This window comes from Puma concolor, chromosome B4 (assembly GCF_028749965.1).
Source record: "Puma concolor isolate L17-30 chromosome B4, mPumCon1.1.hap2, whole genome shotgun sequence".
NCBI lineage: Eukaryota > Metazoa > Chordata > Mammalia > Carnivora > Felidae > Puma > Puma concolor.
Window position 1 is genome coordinate 65,838,807 of NC_141673.1, and position 15,076 is coordinate 65,853,882.

Consider the following 15,076-nt stretch of genomic DNA (forward strand, 5'->3'; position numbering starts at 1 on the left):
CTCTCTGTCCCAAAAATAAACGTTGAAAAAAAAATTTTTAATAAAAAAAGATTAAAATATTGCAAATAATATCCTTATACAAATACGCTGTGCGGTTGTATGAATACTTCCAAGGCCTAGAGGCTTAGCAGTGAAATAGGTAGGTAAGCGTATAGACACTTTACATTTTTGATAAAGACCCTACAAACTTGTCATTTCCATTAGCAAGAGAATGCTGTTATTTAAATATTAAAAGTGCGGTGAAAGGGTACATAACTGGTTGCTATGGAGCACAAAAGAGGTCTTAAATATCACAACTACTGGATCCAGTAGCCAGTGGTTCTCATCTATAAAGTCCAACTCCTACTTTTGTTTCTTGTGAAGGCATTTAAGGGCATACATCTCCTGACACCAGCTTGGGCTATGTTCTGAAGGTCTGCATGAAATACTTTGTTTCATTGCTTTAAATTAAGTTGAAAATTTGTGTTTTTTCTTTAAGGGTTGCCAGGAATATTTCATTTCCGGCAAGTTGAGATTATTTATTTATAATCTTATTGGATGTGATAAGAGAATACAGTCTTTAAGATTCCTACTTTAAAATTTTTTAAGGATTTGTTTTAAAAAATTGTTTTGGAGGGGTACCTAGGTGGCTCAGTCGGTTAAGTGTCCCACTTTAGCTTCAGGACGTGATCTCAGTTTGTGAGTTTGGGCTCCGCATCGGGCTCTGCACTGACGGCGACGGGGCAGAGCCTGCTTGGGATTCTCTCTCTCTCTGCCCCTCTCCCACTTGCTCACACACTCTCTCAGAATAATAAATAAACTTAAAAATAATAAAATAAAACTTGTTTTGGAATAGTGAATACAAATGTTTCTAAGTGTTCTATGGTCATAGAAAACTGTTCCATATTACATATACACATACATGCACATATACATGTCAGGTTTGTTGTTTGTATTATTTCTTCTCAGTCCTTATTCTAGTGCTGTTCAGTTCCAAACAAAGTATAATAAAGTCCCTCACTATAACCATATTTTTATCCTGTTCTTGCATTCCTAGGAATTTTTGCTTTAGCTTCTTAGTGGCTTTGTTGTTTGTTGCAAATTTATGATCATCCTTTCTTCTCAAGTTATTTTTTACATTAGCAAATGATCACTTTACTGTTTAGTATTTTTCTTAATATTGTCACTCCTTACATCTGTCTATGTTCTTCAGGAATGTCTTAGCCATCTATTTGCAATTTCTCTTTATTAATGTTTATTAGAAACTACCTACAACTTGGATTTGCTTTTTTAACCCAATCTATTAGTCTTTGTCTTTTAATTCAGTCCATTGATATTTAGTGTAATATCTCATGAACTTGATGGTATTCACCTTGACAGCAAATATGTCTATTCTTCTTAAATACAGTTTATGCTCCATAAAGACTTAACAATTGCTTGACGGTTTCAACAAGCTACATTTGAAATGACAGTGGGTGTTCCAAGTGAAAATGACCGTCAGACAATTAGAGGTAAAGAAGCACTGGACAGCTATATATTGGCATTATCTGTTCTATTAGAGATTTTTTTTTTTTAAGTTTTTATTTAAATTCCAGCTGGTTAGAGGCACCTGGGTGATTCAGTCAGTTAAGTATTCCCCTTTGGCTCAGGTCATGATCTCGCGGTTTGTGAGTTTGAGCCCTGCGTCAGGCTCTGTGCTGATAGCTAGGAGCCTGGAGCCAGTTTCAGATTCTGTGTCTCCCTTTCTCTGTCTGCCCCTCCACCACTCATGCTCTGTCTCCCTCTCTCTCAAGAATAAACATTAAAAAAATTTTTTATTTTTATTTCCAGCTAGTTAACATACAGTATATTAGTTTCAGGTATAGAATATAGTGATTCAACACTTTCATACAACACCCGGTGCTCATCACCCCAAGTGCACTCCTTAATCCCCACTTCCTATTTCACCCATCCCCCTACCCACCTACCCTCTGGTAACCATCACTTTGTTCTCTACAGCTAAGAGTCTGTTTCTTGGTTTCTTTTTTTTCCTTTGCTCATTTGTTTCTTAAATTCCACATGAGTGAAATCACAGTCTTTCTCTGACTTATTCTTCTGATTAGCATAATATTCTCTAGCTCCATCCATGTCTTACAAGTGGCAAGATTTCATTTTTTATGGCTGAGTAACATTCCATTGTGTGTGAGTGTGTGTGCGCGCGCGTGCGTGCCCTATCTTTATCCGTTCATCACTGATGGACACTTGGGCTGTTTGCATAATTTGGCAGTTGTAGATAATGCTGCTATAAACATTAGGGTGCATGTATCCCTTTGAATCTGTGCTTTTGTATTCTTTGAGCAAATACCTAGTAGTGCAGGGGCACCTGGGTGGCTGAGTCCGTTAAGTGTCCGACTCTTGATTTCAGCTCAGGTCATGATCTCACAGTTTGTGGGGTCGAGCTCCACATCAGGCACCGTGCTGACATCACAGAGCCTGATTGGGAATCTAGCCCTCCCTTTCTCTCTGCCCCTCCCCCACTCATGCTTGTGCACTCTAAATAAATAAACACTAAAAAAAAAAAACCCTAGTAATGCAATTGCTGGATCATAGGGTAGTTCTATTTTTAACTTTTTGAGGAACCTCCATACTGTATTCCAGAGTGGCTACACCAGTTTGCATTCCCACCAACAGTGCAAGAGAATTCCCTTCTCCACATCCTCACTGACACCTCATTTCTTGTTGATTTTAGCCATTGTGACAGGTGTAAGGTTTGCTCATTGTAGTTTTGATTTGCATTTCTCTGATAAGTGATGTTGAGCATCTGTTCATGTGTCTGTTGGCCATGTGAATGTCTTCTTTGAAAAAATGTCTATTCATGTCTTTTGCCCATTTTTTAATTGGATTGTTTTGGGGGTGGTGAGTTTTTGTTTTGTTTTTAAGTAATCTCTATACTCAATGTCAATGTCGGGCTTGCACTTACTTACAATCCCAAGATCAAGAGTTGCAAACTTTGCCAACTGAGACAGCCAGGCACCCAGGGTGTTGAGTTTTATAAGTTCTTTATGTTTTGGATACTAACCCTTTATCAGGTATGTCATTTGCTCTATTGGAGTTCTCCAGAGAAACGGAACCAACAGGTTAGAGAAAGAACAAAAGTGAGAGTGAGAGACTTATTTTATGGAATTGGCTCACATATTGTAGGGACTGGCAAGTCTGAAAAATGTAGGGCAGACTAGCAGGCTGGAAATTCAGGTAAGATGGATGACGTAATCCAAGATCTACAGGCTAGAGCGGTGCCTGGCTGGCTCAATAGGTGGAGCATGTGACAACTGATCTCGGAGTTGTAAGTTCAACCCCACTTTGGATATAGAGATTGCTTTAAAAAAAAAATCTACAAGCTGGAAACTCAGGCAAGGTTTCTGGTTTTTTTTTTTTTTTTTTTTTTAAGTAATCTCTTCACCCAATGTGGGGCTGCAACTTAAACAACCCTGAGATCAAAAGTTGCATGCTCTACAGACTGAGCCAGTCAGATGCCCCCCATGTTAGTCTTATGCAGTATTCCTTCTTTGGGAACTCTCAGTCTTTGCTCTTAAGGCCTTCAACTGATCGATGAGGCCCATCCATATTATGGAGGATAATCTGCATTACTCAAATTACTAAATTACTGATTTAAATGTTGATTACATCTAAAAAATACCTTCACAGCAACATCCAGACTGGTGTTTGACCAAACAACTAAACACCATCGCCTAGCCAAGGTGACGCAAAATTAACCAACACCTCAGCACCACAGCAAAAGATGACCAAATGTGAGTGAATTATATCTAAAGCACTTACTTTATATAACAAGTATTTTTAACACTCCTGTTACTATCCTTAAATACAATAATTATTTAACGTACCTACACATAATTTTTTTTTAATCAGCATAATGCCCGAATAGTAATATAAAGCAGTTTTTAAAACAATTTACAATGAAATGATGTCTACATACAAATATTTGGACATAGTTATATTAGCATTCAGATGATTAGCACTTCTGTGCATTCACCATCGATTCAGTGTCTACAAATGCAGATTGTTATGATTAGCATTGTGTCAGAGACTCAAATACCAAGAACAGGCTTAGCCATCAATAGCATGGCTTTGTGAAATGTAGTCTTCCCTCCAAATTACTGTAAAACAAATTACTGTAGTCTTCCCTCCATTTAAATAAAGTTGCATAGCTAGAGAACTCAGAGAACACTAAACCTGTACAAAAAATACTTTTGTGTTTATATGGAGAAGAGATTATAGGCTTGGCTAATTATAAACTGTCTTTTCACTTATTTGAATATCTATGGGGACATTTAATAGTTGCGCAGGACTTGGGACAACATGTTGTGCCAAGTTTATCGCAGGCGTTGCAAGAAATCTAGCATCCTTGGCGTTCACCCACCAAATGCCAGAGATGCTTCCCAATCACAGTGACAAAACACTTTCACCTTGGCTGGGGGGCGGGGGGTGGATACCACTTCTGAGAACCACTGTAGTAAATAGGAAGCTATCAAAGATACTTCCCCCAAGTTTTTCTTTGAGCAATTGGGAAAAAAAATGCAGAAAAACATAAAGACTACTTACATACTCCCATTATTTCCAGTACCGAGATTTAACAACTCTAACATTCTATCTTATCCCCAATCGTATTTGTAAAAGAAGTACAAAATTATAGACCTGTGACATTGTGATAGAAGAAATACAGGGGCGCTTGAATGGCTCAGCTGGTAGAGCACATGACTCTTAATCTCAGGGTCCTGAGTTCAAGCCCCACGTAAAAGGTAGAGCTTATTTAAAAAAACAAAACAAAAAACATACTCATTTGCTCTTCTTCACAGGTTGTTGGCACAGAATTTCTAAGACCCCTGTAACCTCCAGAGTGATGACTCTGTGCTAATGAGATGACTTGGTGGGCCCCTAGTTTAAGGATGGGAGCTGATTGCCACAGAACAGGACCAAGGCATGATTAGAGGACTGGAACTTTCAGCCCCACTCTCCCAACCTACAGGTTGGGAAGAAGGGATGGAGATTGAGTTCATCACCAATGGCCAATGATGATTTAATCAATCATGCTTATGTAATAGGACCTCCATAAAAACGCTAAATAGTGGGGTTCAAAGAGCTTCTGGGTTGGTGAACACACAACGGTGATCTTAGGGTGGTATGCCTTTACCCTGCCCTAATTATCTCTTCCATTCGACTGTTTCTGAGTGGCATCCGTTATAATAAACCAGTAACAGTAAATAAAGTGTTTTCCTAGTTTGGCTCTGTGAGCCATTCTAACAAATTATCAAACCTAAGGAGGAGGTCATGGGAACTGAGTTGCAGCCAAGTCACACAGAAGTGGGGGTAACCCAGGGACCCACTACTTGTGATTGGCATCTGAACTGGGGGACAGTCTTAGGAGACTAAGCCCTTACCTGTAGGGTCTATACTAACTCCAGGTAGCTAGGAGAACTGAATTATGGGATACTTAGCTGCTGTCTGCAGAGCTGGGAGAATTGTTTGGTGTGGGAAAAACACATTTGGTGTCAGAAATCCTGTGAATAGAGGAAACAATTGTCAATTTAAAACGCCTTCAACCTCTGCCCTACTCCACCTCACTTCACCCCCAATATAACTTCTGAGTTTAGTGTGTCTTTTCAATCTATTTTTACAATTTTATCCACAACACGGAGTATGGTTTTTCCCATGGGTTTGTGATACTCTATCATCCTCAATTTCTCACACATACATATGATCTGTTTCTGAGCTTATTATATTATGCCAATGATCTATCCGTCTACTCCTGCACTATAATGCCACATTTATATCACTCTAAGCTTTCTACTATGTCTTGATATCTGGTAGGATCAACCCATCTTCTTTGTTCCTCTTTAAAACTGTCTTAGCTACTTGTGCTTTTAAAGATTTTTTAAAAGGAAAAGTGGTATTTTCTACAGACATGTGACCCAGCATAGGACAGTGAAGAATCCAAGAAATCTTACTGGAAAAAGAGAAGACGGGGAAGTAGAGAGGATGTTCTATTCAGAAAGAAAGCACAAACAGGCACGGAACAAGAAACAGCATGTGATCATATAAGCAGTTGATATTAAAGAACATAAAGCATGAAGTAGAAACATAAAGTGGGTCAGGTCTTAAGGACCTCATATGCCATGCTAAGGAGTCTGGACTCAACTCTACGGGTGAGAGTCTTAACCTATTGTTTCTGATAGAGCTTCAGAGAAGATTGAAAGCAAGAGAGTGCCATAATTTAGTTAGTTCCAAATAGAGATCTAGGATAGCAATGTGGCAAATAAATTAGATGAGGTCAAGATTGGAACCAAGACCGCTAAAAGGCTTCTGCAAAATTGTAAGCAAGAAATGGAAAGGACAGAACTGATTAAGTGGATGCTTAAATAGTAAGAATGAATAAGACAATTACTTGGTTGGGAGTAGGATACAGGGAAATCTATTAAAACTCTCATTTCTGACTTGGATGATAACATCATTAACTAAAATAGGGAGAAAAAAATAGGTCCTGGAGACAAGGAATGCGATTAGTTGTGAACATGTCAAGTTAGGGGACTATGAGATATTCAAGTGGATATGTCACACAATTGGATAGAGCTGAAGCTCCAAAGGTCAACCTAGACGATACAGATTTGGAGGTCAGCAGTAGGGATGAATAGCTGACATTTACTGAACGCTTATCATACACCAAAGAAATACTTAACATGAATTATCTCATTTAATCTTGAAACTAATCTTTTAAATTAGGAACTATTATTTTTTAATCCACCTTAAACAGAGGTAAAGTGAGGAATTAAGAATAAGCAACTGGACTACTGCAATACAGCTAGAATGGTAGAGCTGGGATACCAACACCGAGTACTTAACTATTCTTGTAATGTTAAAATCATTGAGTGCCTAGAATAATCCAGGAAAAACATATAGAATGAGAGAAATGGTCTAAAAACAAAATTCTGAAGCACATCAGTGTTTAAAGTGGGCAGAAATTCCCAAAGGAAATCAAAAGAAAAAGTCAAAGGCATAAAAGGAAACAAGAGAGTGGTCCCTCCCTAGGGCCAAAGTCCAACTTCAGTGCAGCAGAGAAACAGCCAGGGAAGGACCGAAATCATCAGTGGGTATGGCACAACAGAGGCCACATTAACCAGGAGTTTCAACACAACTGTGGAGGTGGAACGAATTTTAAGTCTGTGGAAGTGGCATCATGTGGAGTTCTCCTTAAATAATCTTGAGCAAGTTCACATACTGAGAAGGAAGAATGTGAATTAGAGACAACTAATGGAGCAAGGTCTGGGATTGAAAAGAGTAATGAGGGAGGCAAAGACCGCAGCAGAGCTGTTTGAAGGATCTGTGATGGGCACAGGCTAGACAGGAAATCAGTTTAGGTCAAGAAAGGGCTGAAAGACTGGAAGAAAACAGAAGGTAGCAAAAGACCTGAAGTCTCCAAGTTCCAGAGAGGGTGGAAATGAGAAGGTAAGAAAGCTTCTCAAAAAGACTGATGTAAGAAAAAAGGGGGGGAGGAAAGGGGTGAAACAGAAGTCGGAGAGAAAAAAAAAAAAGACCGATGTTCCACTTTCTTTTTTTTTAGGGAGTGGGAGGGGCAGAGAGAGAGGGAGAGAGAATCTTAAGCAAGCTCCACACCCAGCGCTGAGCCCAACCTTGAAATCAGGACCTGAGATGAAATCAAGAGTCAGACGCTTAACCTACTGAGCCACCCAGGTGCCCCTATGTTACATGTTTTGAAAGTGCACAGGGGAGCTTGGAGAATGGTAGTGACCCTACCATACAGGCAAGTGAGAAAGCAGAGAAGGCGAAGCAGAGTTCTTGGTTAACACACCGAGAGAGGATGGGAGTAGAAGGGCTGGTGGTATAGGAAAGCTGAGGTTTTTTTAATCACAGAAGAGGGCCTTTAGGTGACAGGTTTAGGAGTCGGACAAAAGTCAGAACAGTATGCACATGAGAGAGACAAGTGTCCAGGAGGATTGTTATTTTGGGCGATTACCAAGAATGACGTGAACCAGCAAGACTCAAAGCTCAACATGGAATGGTGGCAAGAACAGCTCTTTTCATAGTTGGGTTTTACCTTGAATGCACGGTTTTCTTTCACATCCTCTTCACAACTTTGTGAAAAGACCTGCAGGTAGATTTCCTATGTGAAATCAATCCTATGCTAATACTACACCCCCTGAGTTTAAGGAGCTGGACTGCATTACTATAATCTGCCCAACAATTCTTCCCTTTGAGAACTAGGCCTCCTTCACTCTGGGCAATTTTGACAGGGCTGTTAAACAAGGGCTTCTGCCTTCCTTAACTGAGGGGTGCACCGCTGGCCATGAGCTTGCCAGAGTACTTGTCAATTACCTTGACACAGTAATCGGTGCTGGAATGGTCACGGACCAAAGAAGAGCTTTGGTCTCTACGGAGTCTTTTCAGGGGATTTATACAGAGGCTGAGACAGTCTTTTCTGACATCATGAGTTGATACTACCACTCCTAAAACTGCACACCCCCATTTCATGGGTGCTAAGAACTCAAAATATAGAAATCCAGTCTGTGACTAGAAAACAGGTAGTCAAGGCCCCCCCTCTGTAGCCCATACCCTATTTAAGTACACAAAAATACCAAGACACAGACACGGCAAAATATTTAATGTCTGCCTTATCCTCCCATTCCTGTTGTGATTCAACAGCCTCCCCAAGATGGAGTATCAGAGAAAACATGGGCACTTTTTCTCAGCAGGATTTGGAAACCATTAAGGCCCTAGTTCTCTTGACTTGGAACCGAGTGCAGGTGAGATCGTTCCACAGCATGCCTCAGGCCTCTCTGTTCAAGGAAAATAGCCCCCCGGTTCTACGGGACTCCTGAGGTCTTCTGTTCTTCTGCAGCCTGGCGCCGGGAGCTGCGCCGCTGGAAATAGTGGTAGACTCGGGCACTGCAGAGGTAGCCCCCGTACACAGTGAGGAGCATCATGGAGGTAGAGAAGGTCTTGTAGCCAATGTCAGCTAGTTGCTTGGCAGTTGGCATGTTGTCCCCTACAAAGACAGACTGGATTTAGACCCAAGGATACGGCCTCATCTGCCCAGCCCACTTCTCTGCTTAAGGCCATTCTACAACTTCTGCATCCTGCTTAGTCTGCCTGTACTCTACTCTGGATGGCTGCTACACCCACGCAGAGTCTTATACTGGAAGATACTGTTCAAGAACTCTCAAGATTCAAAAAGAAAATATAGTCTGCATATGAGATACAAAAACACAGCTAGAAAGAGGTGCATTTGAATGACATCACAGGTAACACCCGGCCCTCTATGTTTGTGGGGAAAAGTGACTGGTATGAACCACCCAGAAATGTTTGTAACTGGTATATGACTGTAAGCACGCATCAATTTTTCTGGCTAGTAGGGAATGAATGGGGGTAGTCAGAGATTAAACGAGAGCAGGAGTTCCCTCTGGGAGATCAAATGGGAAACTTCTACGCTATATCCAATTTGTTTTCCCATAAAACCAATCTTGTTCACAGTGGTTAAGTTCCCAGGTGATCCCTCAAGCATCTGTTTAAAGCCATAATATACCTGAAATAATGCCAACAGTATGTTTACACTATTTCAATTATACTTAACCTTCTACAACTTTAATTCCAAGTTCCAAACATAATTCCAAGAACCTATCCTAAGGGTTAAAAAGAAACTGAGTCCCCAACAAATTGTTAGCTCACATTTGCATGAATAAATTACTTCTCATTTAACTGTTCCCTAGACACTCTGAACTAGAGAACAAGATAAAGTTTAGCATGGGAATCTTTCATCCTGAACAAAATGTTCCTCAATTTGGGACTATGAATGTGTTCTTAGGCTCCTCTCTGTTGAGGGACTTGAAATTAAAAGACTGACTGAAATTAGCGAGAACGGGTTGCTTAAAAGTCAAGAATTTGGAAGAAAAGCTCAGGATTGGCTGGTTTAGGGGGTCAAGAGTAGGGTGAGGCAAAGAAGAGCTTCTCACAGCAAGCTCTATGGGCGAAACACTGCCTTTGAGCCAGTTCCTGAGGGTGGAACCCAAGCTGGGCTGAGGCACAGCTTCCCTGAATTCTAATTCCAAATGACTATGGAAAGTGACATTACATAGAGGAAGAAAACCAGGCGAGAAAGAGTTGCGTTCTTGGTTATCTGAGGCTTGAAAGGGACCCTGAGCTGTGAGACAGTGAAGAAAACACACATACCTCGAGCTAAGGTGGTAGACAAGATCCCAGGAAAGAGACCTGCAACCTTCAACCTCCGTCTCACTTATTCCTTCTCCACCTATCCCCTATTATCCCGGCCAGATGCTAACCAGTTATAGGACCACTTCTTCCAGGGGCTGGAGGAAGAAGGCTGGAAGCATTCACCAGCTAACAAAAGTAAAAGGATGGTACAGCTTGGCTAGAAGAGCGACAGAAGACCTACTAACAGATGTAATTTTGGTGTCTAGAACCTCACTTTCGTTTCTTATCTAATCCAACCTGAGATTTCTATGTTCAAGCTAACAAAAACTCTCCACAGACCCTGAGCTAAGGCAGGCAGTAGAAATGGAGAGGAAAGATGCACAAGTTATTTCGGAAGAATGTGATTTATTAACGGAATGGATTAGGGTAAAGCTGAAAATATCTCCAAGGTAGCAAATTAGGAAACTCTGTGGATGGGATAATAGGGATAAGAAATGGAAAGAAAAAGGTGTGTATCACTGTGCGTATGGGGGTGGTAGTGGCAGTGAGTAGCAGTCAAGTTCATGAGATGGATTTTGGGTATGTTAAAATTCAGATGTTCAACACAACATTCATGTGATAATGCCTACCAGGCAGAAAGACATGCAAATTGGACCAGATCTTGAGAGAGAGACTAGGCTATAGATACAGAGGTTAACAGTGACACCAAAGCAGAGGATAAAACCGGAGAGAGAAACCAAGGGAACGCTGGTTTGAAGAAGAAAAAGAATTCATGAAAGAAGGCAGGTGGGAAATTCCAGAAACATCTGGGAAGGCTTTTTCATTTAACTACATCTCCCTTCCTGGTTGCAAATCACTGCAATCAAGTCACTGCCACTGATTGAGTTATCCTTCCCACCTGTGAGCCAGAATGAAAACTGGGAATCACCACTCCAAGTTAAGTGCCATGAAGACTGGTCAGATGAGATCATCAGATGGGAAAAGATAACTCGATCATGGGTAAACAAACCTAAGGTAGAAGTCAATTTAGTGCACTGATTAAGTGAAAGCACAGATCCTTTTTTTTTTTTTTAAATAGGCTCAAGCCCAACATGGGGTTCGAACTCATGACCCTGAGATGGAGAGTCCCATGCTCTACCAATTGGGCCAGCCAGGCACCCAGTTAAAGCACAAATTCTCACCCAGAGTTCCAGCAGAGCCACCAACACCACCTCCCAAGTTTCATGTGTCTATGTATTTTTCTGGGACAGAGAGAAATAGATTACTAGAAGGGTAACTTTTTACCTCAAAGAATTCTTGTGATTTTCTGGTTAAGGGAACAGAAGTAAAGGTGCAGCAGCTTGAGAACGTTAACAAGATCAAGGAAATTCTAATTATATTTTGTTTATTGATAAGATACAGATATGTTTTAAAAAGGAAAAGGCTGGTGGCTAACCTGAGAATAAAAAAAGAGGTGGATAGGATGGAACAAGATCCAGGATGGCTCAAGAAAAGGCAAAATTAGAAGCCCAGGTAGAAGGATTTACCTTGGAAATGAAAGAAACTTGTGAGGTTAGCAACACACTCTCATATGAGAGACATCCATTTTCTTTAAAAAGAAGAAGAAGAAGAAGAAAGAAGAAGAAAGAAGAAGAAAGAAGAAGAAAGAAGAAGAAGAAGAAAAGAAAGAAAGAAAGAAAGAAAGAAAGAAAGAAAGAAAGAAAGAAAGAAAGAAAAGAAAAAAGCTCAAAGCCGGGTCTGTTATGGGGTGATGGGGTTAGACTTAAGTTTTCAAAAAATAGGGAGGTTAAAAAAAAAAAAAAAAAAAAAAAAAAACAGGGAAAAAAAACATAAGAACCAGTATGAAAAATTCCATAGGAGTGCAATCTGCAAAGTTCTGGCTCTTCTCTTTTTCTGCCCCCTAAACATGGGAGTACTTCAAGACTAGAGTTTCTCCTCTGGAAATCATTTCCTCAAATGTGTTCCAGCCACCTCCGCCTAGATTTACTCATTTATCTGTCTACCTTTTACTCGTACTATGAAGGCCACAAAGAAGTACAAGGCTTCTGTCACAAAGCAGCTATGGTCTGATGGGGAAAAGCCATACATCCCAAATCCTGTTACCTAAGGCAGAAGACGGAGCGGATCAGAAGAGAGGCAAAGTGAGAGTTCAGAGAAAAGGTGGGGGCTCAAGAAAAGTTAGCAATAAGCTGGGGAGGGGGTGTGCGGCTCTGTCTTTTAGATGCGCAGGCAGGATTTACACCAGTAGAGAATAAGGAGGGGGAGAGCATTCGAGGAACCGAAAGCAGCGAGTGGAGCTGTTTAATCAATAAGCACGAAGGGTGCCCGGCGAAAGCCGCATATCAAGGCGCAGCCGACTGTAAGGCAGGGAAGGGTCCGAGCTACCGAAGTCAGAGCATGGAGGGCCAAGGCGCGGGGTTGGAGTCAAGGTTTCACGGAAACCTATGGCTGTCGGGGGCCTGTAGGGCGGCATGCGGGGCAGATGGCTGCTCGCGCGGTTCGCGGCGCAGGAAACGCGGTGATCTCAAGGGCACCGAAGACGGGGGCTTGCCAAGATGGGTTAACAAAGGCCGATCCAAGACCGGGCGCCTCAGCGGACAGGCGGCCCCTGCGGGACCCTCGCAACGGTGTACCTGGATGTTGCAGCTCCCCGGCGTCCAACCTCGGCCTCTGCAGGCAGCGTCAGGCCGCCGCAATCTGCGCAATTTCCTAGCGCAGCCGGACTCAGAAACCCTGACCATGTATGCGTTATTGGCATAGACCTGGGGCGCTATTGGCGCGGAAAGCCACCCTTTCCGCCCCCCCCCCCCCCCCCCACCCGACCCGCTTACCCTCTAGGACTCCGCTCCGGACGCCAGAGATAGCAGCGGGCGGAACACTACACAAAGCCACCCACCGAGAATGCAGCTCTCGTTTGCCGCAGGTCGGCTGGTTCCCGCCTTTGTGCTTCCGGGCCAGTCACCCTTACTACGCATCCTCAGACGAGTCTTCCTTTCGGAGAGGACCGTTGCATTCTGGGGGTTGTAGTCATTGTCCATTCAGAGAGGGTCTTTGGCTACCCAGCTCTAGAACCGGAACTTTTAGGGATACACAGTCAAGATAGAAAACATAATCTTTCTCTTCGACTCAGAGAGAGTCAGCCAATCCCCAGCCTAGGTGCGGTGACGCCCCCGGAGCTGGTAGATTCTCTAGGGGTCAGCCCGCTGGAGGTGGGCCGCGCTCCCCCTAGAGCCTGGAGCTGCCCTCTTCCGCGTGGCCGGCTTTGGCCGAACTCAGGTAGGAACCGGTACGCACTGCGAGGCCTGGACCGCCAAGAATGCTACAGGTTTGGCTAGGGCCACAGAGTGGGTACGAGGGACGAATGTCTGACGTTTCCAGCCAGTGCGTGAGCTCCCCGCTTGCAGGAGGAGTGGTGAAGACCCAAAGACGCACTGGGAAGGGAGTGTCACTTGGGGGAAAAAGGACCGCATGGGCACCCCTGCCAGGGGCCCAGAGTGGCTGGGATTATCGAGGGGGGATTTCCGGGTTTTTTTCTTCATTTTTTTTCCTGTGGCATGAGTGAAAATCTATACATGCAGTGATACACCACAGCATACACACTGCCACGTGCGCTGAAGCACCCCTCTCCCCCCCCAACTCGTTTCTGGAAAAACCACGATTTATTGAGTAGACAAGTAGTAGGCTTGATTGGAAGGCCCAGATTGTTAAGTGTGGAGTGAACAAAAGTAGGCAAAGGTGTCGGACTACCTAACAAGGTCGCAGCTGCAGCTGAAGGCAAAGAGCTGTCTTTCTGTCCCCACTTTGACCTCCTGGGGAGGAGCTCTGGTTTCAGTCAGTGTCCGGACCTGGGCCCAGCCAAATCTGGGGTGGCTGTGCCCCTCACTCCTGCAGCCTGATGCAGGCAGCTCTGCCCTTTACTTGTTAAGGCAGTGTGAATCCTCGAGGGCTGGGACTGAGAGGAGCCTGCCTCCCTGGTTTGGCACAGAGTAAGAAAGGGTTAACATAATGCTGGCAGAACCACAGTGTGCCAGGTGCTGCCACATAGGAAGCTGAGATCCTCTGCTGAACATGGCTGGAGGCTGGCAGGCCCATAGGGCCTATTTATAGCCAGGGGTCCAGGCTGCTGACCTGTGACATTCCCTGGCTGCCAATCCTTCCTGAAACAAGGCCAGTTCAAAGCACACTCCCTCCTCCCCTTCCCGTTCTTTCCTTATCACAGGGGGTAGGGTGGTTTTAATTTTTTCCTCCTTGAGTTTCCCAGCTCCAGAGGTGCCCAAAGTGGTCAATACCTCAGGAGAAGGCCTTTAGATGACAAAGGAGAGCTGGCCTTGGAATGTCAGGAGCCATCAACATGGACTTGTTCACCCTTACTTCCCTATCCCAGATTACCCTTTGGGCCACTCTCTGGCCCCCTGATGCAGGTGTTGGTTAGTTGCCCTGGCTGCTCTGGGGGCAGCTGAGAAATAGGTATAGGGTTTGGGAGGAGAAAAGGGGTGGAGCTAAGGATGTCCTTGGGAAGACAGCGGCAGGAGGGACCCAAATGACACCTCCCCCCACTAGAGCTCCAGAGAAGAGAGGCGGAGCAAATTCAAAGGTCATAGGGAGCAGAGTGATCTGAACCAGCTATGAAAAGGTGTAGCTGTCAGCAGATTAGGTTCCTGCTCCCCAAAGAGGGCCCTGGCCGGGAGGGTGAGGGAAGGCTTAGAAAGGTCATGCATGATGGGGAGAAGCTAGCAAGAACTAGGAAGTCCCCGGGGAGAATGACAAACCCCAGGGCCAGAGATGCCAGCATGGCAGCAAGTCTGGTGCCAGGGCAGCCTGGGGGCGGGGGGGGGGGGGGGGAATAGGAATGACCAGAGGTTTTTGAGGACGCAGATGT

At 43.6% G+C, this 15,076-nt stretch overlaps 1 protein-coding gene across 4 annotated transcripts; it reads right to left on the bottom strand.

Moving 5' to 3' along the window:
• Positions 1-8,629: 8,629 nt before the first annotated feature.
• Positions 8,630-14,949, bottom strand: COX14 (cytochrome c oxidase assembly factor COX14). Of its 4 annotated transcripts, XM_086713434.1 has the most exons (4): positions 13,029-14,949; positions 12,831-12,930; positions 11,379-11,438; positions 8,630-9,034 (listed from the first exon to the last, which is right to left on the bottom strand). In XM_086713434.1, exon 4 carries the CDS (start codon positions 9,024-9,026, stop codon positions 8,853-8,855), a length of 174 nt encoding a protein of 57 aa, XP_086569560.1. In that variant the 5' UTR covers positions 9,027-9,034; positions 11,379-11,438; positions 12,831-12,930; positions 13,029-14,949; the 3' UTR covers positions 8,630-8,852. The 4 variants fall into 4 exon arrangements, with proteins under 4 accessions (XP_086569560.1, XP_086569561.1, XP_086569559.1 ...); XM_086713435.1 differs by lacking the exon at positions 12,831-12,930; XM_086713433.1 differs by lacking the exon at positions 11,379-11,438.
• Positions 14,950-15,076: the final 127 nt, after the last annotated feature.